General features: G+C 46.1%; 1 protein-coding gene across 1 annotated transcript in view; it reads right to left on the bottom strand.

The window, feature by feature from the left end:
• The window catches only part of LOC105555127 (chromosome unknown open reading frame, human C1orf228), a 64,464-nt gene that overhangs the window by 46,252 nt on the left and 8,675 nt on the right, over positions 1-9,537 (bottom strand). The window contains exon 2 of the mRNA XM_012001918.1: positions 308-535. Coding sequence (XP_011857308.1) covers positions 308-513 — 206 coding nt within the window. The 5' untranslated portion in view covers positions 514-535. The remainder of the gene's footprint in view (positions 1-307; positions 536-9,537) is intronic.

The raw sequence follows: 9,537 nt of genomic DNA, 5'->3' as shown, positions 1-9,537 counted from the left end.
CTCACTCTGTCACCCAGGCTGAAGTGCAGTGGCGTGATCTTGGCTCACTGCGACCTCTGCCTCCCGGGTTCAAGTGATTCTCCTGCCTCAGCCTCTTGAGTAGCTGGGATTACAGGCACCTGCCACCATGCCCAGCTAATTTTTGTATTTTTAGCAGAGACAGGGTTTCATCATGTTGGTTAGGCTGGTCTTGAACTCCCGACCTTGTGATCTGCCCACCTCAGTCTCCCAAAGTGCTGGGATTACAGGCGTGAGCCACTGTGCCCGGTGCCTAATTTTTTTTTTTTTTCTGTTCGGCAAAGGATACGTGATTCTAAGCGAGGTGGTCAAGCGTACCAGGAACAAACTGGCTCCCTGGGAAAACTCCTGCTCCAGTTCAGGGGCAGTCTTGCCTTGGTTGGTTTCAATAAATTTGTCAAGGATGTGACTCCTTGCGACTTTCCCAGCATTGTCCCACTCCTGTAAAAAACTTAAGAGCCTGCTAATTGCTGCCTGTTCCTTTATAGAAGTCATGATCAATCAGTCCTGAAGTTGGCTACAGAGGGAGGGAAAACAGAGAGGTTACCAGAATGTTTAGAATCATGCAACTCCATTATTTTTCTAGCAATCAACTGAAGGCAGGGTGTGGCTCTATCATGCACATGGGTGTAGTTATATGCAAAATATACTCTAGGACTGGTCATCTGCTGCTTGAACAGGGAGGCTCTAGCTGGAGATTCTTAATGGGATTAAGAATATCAATGTGCTAAATGTCTGCTCTTTAAGAACTAAAATTTTAGCTCTTTGGCTTCTCTACTGATGCCAGCAACTAAAAGACCACAGCATCCAGCTGAGATAAAAGTGCTTGCTAAGGCTGGGCGTGGTGATTCATGCCTGTAATTCCAGCACTTTGGAAGGCCCAGGAGGGCGGATCACCTGAGGTCAGGAGTTTGAGATCAGCCTGGCCAACATGGCGAAAGCTCGTCTCTACTAAAAATACAAAAAATTAGCCGGGCGTGGTGGCGGGCACCTGTAATCCCAGCTACTTGGGAGGCTGAAGCAGGCGAAATCTCTTGAACCCGGGGGGCAGGTTGCAGTGAGCCGAGATCGCACCACTGCACTCCAGCCTGGGCGACAGAGTGAGACTGTGTTTAAAAAAACCCAAGAAACAAAAAACAAAACAAAAAAAACCCCCCAAAAAACAAAATCTGGGCCTCTCTTGTGGCGTACTTCATACAGGGTCAGAGGCTTGAGGTCTTGAGGGACATGGCCTCCCTCTTACGCCAATCACCTAAGTTAAAGTGCTCCTTAACCTTGTACCTCGGGCTTTTACACTAACTCTTAAAAACAACTTAAAAAAAAGTTAGTGGTAAGAAAAAGTTCCCATTCCATAGTTGGATTAATGGGCTGTGGTTTGTAGGAGTCTGTGTCCTTGGGAGAGTGTTTTCAGTGGGGGAGGGAAGGTTTAAGATAACCCCGTTTTCCAAAAATAGTTGTGATTGAAAGTGTTATTATCCATAACAAATGTTAGTGCTGATGGGAGAGAGGCATGTGCGATTCTTTTGTCTAACAGACAAGTGAAAGTCATATTTCACATTATCATGGGGTTTTCTGTGATTTACAGAATATTTGTGAAACATTACTTGCAGGGGCCATGATTGATATGGAGAGAACAGCTTGTGTGTAGGAGAGATGTGTATTTCACGAAGACTGTTCAACATGAAATTTACAGTCCCATAAAGTGCTTCTACATCTTCGCCAGAGATCTAGTTAAAAGGACTTTACAGTCTGAAACATCCTAAAATTGATTCTAAATTAACGTTTGCTCACATGTATTTGAGATATTGATGGGGCCCAGCTATCAGAATTTTATTAGGAAGCAATAATCTGAGGCATGCGGAGACAGACATACATACACACCAACCTCTACTGCTCCCCAGAGGACATGGGATGTGTGCTTCCAGAAGGGCGTCCACGCAGCCTCTGGGATGGAGACAACCACGAAATCTAGCTGGACTTAAGAACCAGGTGAATGACTGCAGACCAACCTAAACACAAAAATGAACAAAGCCACTCATGGGATCATGCATCAATCACCGTGAATGCCATTGCAGTCCTAAGTCTGTGAATAACTTAGGGAGCTCTGGCTGCCTTCAACAGCCAAACTGACACCAAGAAAATGGGGTGAATATCTGTTCTAGACCCCAGGGAGGTGGGGTTGAGACACCACCACTAGCTTTATCAGGCAGGAAAGCATCCTGTGCCCCGACCCTGCCTTAAATGGACCCTTTCTAGTATCAAAACTCAATGTGCTATTAGAGATGCACCCAGCGATTCCAGGACACCAAAGGCAGGGAACTCTAAGCAGGGCACTCCACATTACGGCTCCTCCATGTTTCCTTGGACCTCAGTCTCCCCTATCTTCTTTGAAGACAGGAAAAGAAGCATCAACAAATGGCAGCTTTAAAAGTCACTGTGATGCAGCTGTAAATCTTATGTATGTGCTGAAGGCCCATCATACGGCTCTGTGTAAGGTACCATGGGAGATGCAGAGATGAATATGGCACTGCAGGGCCCTAGAGGAGCTCCTATGCTTGGGGGAGAGTGGAAGAACATGAGATGTGGAGTCAGACTGGGTTCAAGGCTCAGCTCCGCCACTTGCTATTTTGAAAAAATCAAATAGTAATAGCACCTGCCTCACCCTTTGCTGCCCTCCAGTCTTTCCTCACAGAGGCCACTTTAAACTCTTTTGGCTATTTCTTCTGCTGTTTACCCTTGTATTTCCAAATAACGAGCTTATACTACTTGTTATGGGCTGAACTGTGTTTTCCCCAAATTCCTATGTTGAAGTCCTAACCACCAGTACCTCAGGATGTGGTTGTAACTGCAGCTATGGTCTTTAAAGAGGAAATTAGGCTTAAACTATGTCATTAGGGTGGGCCCTTATCCAATATGACTGGTGTCCTTATAAGCGGTGATTAGGATACAGATACACAGAGAGAAAACCAGGTGAAGACACAGGGAAAAGATGGCCATCTGCAAGCCAAGGAAAGAGGCCTCAGAGAAAATCAACCCTGTGACAACTTGATCTCAGCTTTCCGGCCTCCAGAACTGTGAGATGATGAATTTCTGTCATTTAAGTTATCTAGTCTATAACACTTTGTTATGGCAGCTCTAGCAAACTAATACACTGCTATCATTCGATGTATCAACCTTAGGTAATATTTATGTATTTATCGTTCTGGCAGTTGAGGAATTAGGTCTTCATTTTTTTTTTTTTTTTTTCTGAGATGGGGTCTCACTATGTTGCCCGGCCTGGAGTGCGATGGCTATTCACAGGTATGATCATAGCATACTGCACGCAGCCTCAAACTTCTGGCCTCAAGCAGTCCTCCTGCCTCAGCCTCCTGAGTAGCTGGGGCTACAGGTGCATGCCACCTTGCCCAGCAGAGGAATCAGTTTGATTGCTCCACTCTAACTCCCATTTTTTCTCTTTCTATCCTCTAACATAATTTGCCATACTTTACAGTTAAATCAATAGTGTTTACATTATTATTATTACTATTTTATGAGATGCAGTCTCACTCTGTCACCTAGGCTGGAGTGCAGTGGTATGATCTCGGCTCACTGCAGGCTCTGCCTCCCAGGTTCCTGCGATGCTCCTGCCTCAGACTCCTGAGTAGCTGGGATTACAGGCATGTGTCACCACGCCTGGCTAATTTTTGTATTTTTAGTAGAGATGGGATTTTGCTGTGCTGGCCAGCTGGTCTCAAAATCCTGAGCTCAAGTGATCTGCCTCCCTCGGTCTCCCAAAGTGCTGGGATTACAGGTGTGAGCTGCCGCGCCCGGCATATTAACATGATTGATCAAGTAAATAAACTCTTCACTCAAGTAGCAAACTACTATTACATTTTTTTCTTACAGTTTGGTTTTATCTGGAGTTAATAATTGTCATTTTGTTTTTTCTATTGTTTGGTTTGAAGTACCAAGGGCTATTTTCTTCCAAATGTTCCAAATATGTAGTGATAATTCTTCCAAATGTTCAATTCGTAACTGATTAATTCCATCTTTTCCTGGAAACCTCTGTCCCACAGATCTCTTTCTACTATAGTTTAGACTGGTTGCTCACTAAGGCTGGTATGTAAATGTCGGGATTTCCTTTTGCCAAGTTTTTCAATGGATGCCCATTTCCTGGCTCTCACATCTTCTTCCTTCTTTGTGTACTCCCTTGTTTTGTCCTGGAAGGTCTAAAAATACCGTTTTTGACCACATGTTGGATTGGCTGGGTATATAACTCCGTATTAGAAATAAGCTATCTGGTCTGGGTGCGGTGGCTCACGCCTGTAATCCCAGCACTTGGGGAGGCTGAGGCAGGCAGATCATGAGGTCAAGAGATTGAGACCATCCTGGCCAACATGGTGAAACCCCATCTCTACTAAAAATACAAAAATTAGCCAGGCGTGGTGTCACACAACTGTAGTCCCAGCTACTTGGGAGGCTGAGGCAGGAGAATCCCTTGAACCCGGGAAGTGGAAGTTGCAGTGAGCCAGATTGTGCCACTGCACTCTCTGGCACTCTAGCCTGGTGACAGAGTGAGACTCTGTCTCAAAAAAAAAAAAAAAAAAAAGAAAAGAAAAGCTATCTAGCCAGATGTGGTGGCTCATGTCTATAATTCCAGTATGTTGGGAGGCTGAGGCAGGAGGATCACTTGAGCCCAGGAGTTTGTGACCAGCCTGGGCAACACAGTGAGACCTCCATCCCTCCACCCCCAAATTAACCTGGTACAATGGCACACACTTGTACTTTCAGCTACTTGGGAGGCTAAGGTGGCTGAGGTGGGAGGATCGAATGAGACCAGGATGTTGGGGCTATAGTGATCTGTGATCCCACCACTGCACCCCAGCCTGGGCAACAGAGCAAGACTGTGTCTCAAAATAAATAAATAAATAAAAGCCTCCCTCAGGTTCACCCTCCGCAGTTGCTGTTGCTGATGAGAAATGTGAAGTCATTCTGATTCCTGTGCCTTTGTCTATTTTTTTTCACTCCTGATGATTTTGAAATCTTTCTGAGGCCGGGCGCGGTGGCTCAAGCCTGTAATCCCAGCACTTTGGGAGGCCGAGACGGGCGGATCACGAGGTCAGGAGATCGAGACCATCCTGGCTAATATGGTGAAACCCCGTCTCTACTAAAAATACATAAAAAACTAGCCGGGTGAGGTGGCGGCGCCTGTAGTCCCAGCTACTGGGGAGGCTGAGGCAGGAGAATGGCGTAAACCCGGGAGGCGGAGCTTGCAGTGAGCTGAGATCCGGCCACTGCACTCCAGCCTGGGCGACAGAGCGAGACTCCGTCTCAAAAAAAAAAAAAAAAAAAAAAAAGAAATCTTTCTGAAGTTGTATGATGATATGCTTTGGTGAAGGTCTTTTTTCATTTACTATAGTAAGCCCTTGGTGGGCTCTTTAAATCACTGTATCCTTCAGTGTTTGGATATTTATTAGGCAACTAGTCTTCTCACTGGGGAATTCATAAACATCAGCCAGTGGAGGGTTTTTTTTTAACCCCCTCATAGAGATATCAGGGTCTCTGGAGAAGACCTTCCTACTTTCCCAGGGAGGGTGAGAGAGTAGGGGTGCTATGACAGACACCTTGCCATGGCATGTTGGGAGTCAGGTGGGGGAAGGGCTCACGCAATGCTGTGTGCAGACCTTCCCTCTGCTGATCAGTTTTCCACTCGATGTCTCATTCCTGCCCTTCAAACTCTGCCTGAGGTCCCTGTGCAAGGAGGCCTACAGAGCCCAACTTCCTTCCTCTTCATGCAGCAGGAGAGTTGAGAGTCATTTCTTTCTTGGCGGTTGAGGCTCTGGAGTGCGGGCGAAGTGCTCTGCACACAGAGGTCAGTGAATTCCCCTAGGTTGGGCTCCATACCTCATTTCTGACCTTCGGTGGTAATTTGTGCTTTCCATCATTAAGCCTCTTAGAGCTCAAACTGGCTGAATTGGCTGGTTTCTTGTTGGTAAGCTCCTCTTTTTGGCACTTGCTTGCAATTTCCTCTGCTTCAAGTCGGTTAACCTCCCTGCGCCTGCCTTCTACCTTCCAAATATTTGTTGAATTCTTTCATCTCCTGTTGCCTCCTTCTGTGACCTTTTGTGACTGAATGCCTTTTTATATTTCTTCAGCGGGGTTATGTCACTGAGGTTTTTGAGAAGTAGGGGGAGATAAAAGACATTAAGTATATTTAGTTCAGAGCCTCCAGCCATGTATTATTTATCTCAACTTTTCTTTAATAGTAAGCTTGATGAGGGTAAAAAAAAAAAGACCCATTAACTAACATTTTAAAAAATAATAAGATGAAAACAATGGAAAAAAGAGCAAAATGTGTCAATTTCAAGAGTCAGTTGCTGGGATAAATTTTGTATGTAAGCTTGTTGACTGCTAAGGAAAAAGGGATGTTAGCTGTTTTTCCTGGTGAAGGGAGAAGGAATGAAGGCAGGGAGAAGAAACTGACATTTTTGAGTATTGATTAAGAGCTATCCATATACCATACTTTCTCTCTTTCTCTCTCTCTCTCTGTGGTTGTTTTTGTTTATAGAGATAGGGTCTCTCTGTGTTGCCTAGGCTGATCTCAAACTCCTGGCCTCAAGCTCTCTTCCCACCTTGGCCTCCCAAACTGCTGGAATTACAGGTGTGAGTCACCACACCTGGCCTATATTCTTTGTTTTAATCCTCTTAAGATCCTCATGAGGTCATCATTATCCACAATTTTCAGATGAAGAAACTAAGGGTTAGAAGGGTTTGCTCATTTATTGAAGGCCTCAAAGCTAAATAGGGATAGGAATGGGATCTGTATATAACTCCAAAGTCCAGGGTTTCCCCCACTAAGCCAAGGGCATGGATCCTGTTCTCCTCTGTGCTCCAAGGTGTCACCAATAATCTCTTGTTGTCAAATTTAGTGGTTAGCTCACCGTCCCACCGTGCTCGGTCTCTGATGGATTGTGAATGACTCTGACTCTTCTCAGAACTCTTTCCCTAACCCCAGTCTCCCCTGGTTCTACTCCACACTCTCTGAATCCTCAGTTGCCTTTGCAGGATACTGCCTTTGCAGGTCGTTTTCCCATTCTCAGTTCTCTTCTCATGCTTTGTAATCCCTGGATGACCTCATTCACCCCATCACTTCAAATTACATCTTATAGGCACACGACTCTCAAATTCGTCTCCTCAGTCTGGGCCTCCCAACTGAGTTCCAGATCTCTTTATGTACTTAAGTGACTGGCAGACTCTTCACTGGTATGTGTCACAGGCTCCTCAAGTCAATAGGTCCCAAACTGAGCTCATCAACTCACACCTGCCCCTTGCCCTGTGTTGGTCCTATTTCAGTGCTTGGGTCACCACCCTCCTAGCCAGCCAAAAGTTGTCTTTGACTTATTCCTCTCCCTTGCCCTCATCTGAACTGTTGCCAGCTCCTGCCAACTATATGTCCTAAATCTCCCTGAGATCAGTCTATCTATCTTCACCTCCACTGCCACTATTTTAGTTTCACACCGTTGTTCCTCATATGGATTACTGCAACAGCCTCCCACTGGTCTTCAGGCTTGCCCCAGCCTAAACTCCACGGTGATGTGAGTTTTTTTTATTTTTATTTTATTTTTTTTGAGACAGGGCCTTGCTCTGTCACACAGGCTGGAATGCAGTGGCATGATAATAACTCACTGCAGCCTCAACCTCCTGGGCTCGAGTGATCCTCCCACCTCAGCCTCCTGAGTAGCTGGGACTACAGGTGCATGCCACCATGCCCACCTAATTTTTATATTTGTTTATTTTTTGTAGCGGTGGGGTCTTGCTTTGTTGCCCAGGCTGGTATCAAACTCCTGGGCTCAAGCAATCCTCCTGCCTCAGCCTCCCAAAGTATTGGGATTACAGGTGTGAGCCACCAGGCCAGGCTTTGATGTGAGATTTTTAAAAGTACAAATCTGACAGATTACCCTGCTTCAAACTCTTCAATGGTTCCTTACTACCTGAGGATACAATTTCAAACATTTCAGGCCAAAGAATTTCCATCTAAATTCGGCCCCAAGTGAAACCTGACACCCCACCCCACCCCTTGCCTCAACCCATGCTGCTGCTTCTAAATCGGGAAGGGGGCTGCCCACTATCCTACACCAAAAACACCATTCTCTAAATCCCTACTACCGTTCCTGAACCCTTCCTCCTCCTCTGAGGTCAGGCCGTCTGTCTTTCCCTTTCTACCTTCCCTCAGTGCTGATCAATGACTTCGACACGTAAGCCCTCCTGTTTACTCAAGAGCCACTAGGCAATTTCAACATCAATGTGCTCCATCTTTGTAATTTGGGTGGCTAGCATGGTCTCTGGCAAATCACGGGCACTCAATAAGTGTTATTTAAACTGACATCCAACACACTGTGCTCAGAATGCACACTTTAATTTCCTTAGCTCTGCACATTAATTAATTAAACAGATTCCCAGGTGCCAACTCTGAGCCAAGCACTGGGCTTGGGATTGGCTAATGTGACAAACATAGACCTTGCCCTCGGGTGCTTACAGACTGGCAGGGCAGAGAGACAAGCAAAAAGGTGATTTTAACGAACAGCGGAGAGCGCTTTGATGGGATATATCCCAGGTTCTGTCGGCGCACAGAGGACAGACGTGGAATGCAGACTCCAGCGACCTCCAGCTTTCACCTCCAGCCAGTGCAGCCTTCATACCCAAGACCCACACCCCAAATCTGTGATTGGCTAGCACCATCCCTCCTGTGAAGTCTACAATTCCAAGCTCCTTACCTTCCCACCTCTTCCATCTATTCTCAGACGACCTACTTTTGGGTTTAACAAAGAAAGTTACAGGCCATTAGGTAAGAATGCCGTCATACTCCTCTTCTTTCTTCATCTCTATTCACACCCATCCTTCTCCTCTCCTCTAGCCGTCTACCAGAGCTCTGCATCCATCCACCCTGCCTCCTCAGGGCCCTCATTCTACTCATTATTCCTACCTCCCTTGTATCCTCAACCCCTCTATTTAGGCATTTTTCTTGTTAGCCTTGATTTTTACCTATCTTTATTATTATTTATCAATGTATTTATTCGAGACAGGGGCTCACTCTGTCACCCAGGCTGGAGTGCACAGCACCATCATAGCTCAGTGCAGTCTTGAACTAGTGGGCTCAAGCGATCCTCCTGCCTCAGCCTCCTGAGTAGCTAGGACTAAGGGTGTACACCACCACGCCTGGCTAACTTAAAAAATTTTTTAGAAACGGAGCCTCACGGCCAGGAACAGTGGCTCACGCCTGTAATTCCAGCACTTTGGGAGGCCGAGGCGGTTGGATCACGAGGTTAGGAAATTGAGACCATCTTGGCTAACATGGTGAAACCCCATCTCTACTAAAAAATACAAATTAGCTGGGCGTGGTGGCAGACGCCTGTAGTCTCAGCTACTCAGGAGGCTGAGGCGGGAGAATGGCGTGAACCCAAGAGGTGGAGCTTGCAGTGAGCCAAGATTACGCCACTGCACTCCAGCCTGGGCAATAGAGCGAGACTCCGTCTCAAAAAA

Source organism: Mandrillus leucophaeus, unplaced genomic scaffold (assembly GCF_000951045.1).
Source record: "Mandrillus leucophaeus isolate KB7577 unplaced genomic scaffold, Mleu.le_1.0 Scaffold67, whole genome shotgun sequence".
Lineage (NCBI taxonomy): Eukaryota > Metazoa > Chordata > Mammalia > Primates > Cercopithecidae > Mandrillus > Mandrillus leucophaeus.
The sequence above is the reverse complement of the archived record's forward strand: the minus strand, read 5'-3'. Positions and strand labels throughout refer to the sequence as shown.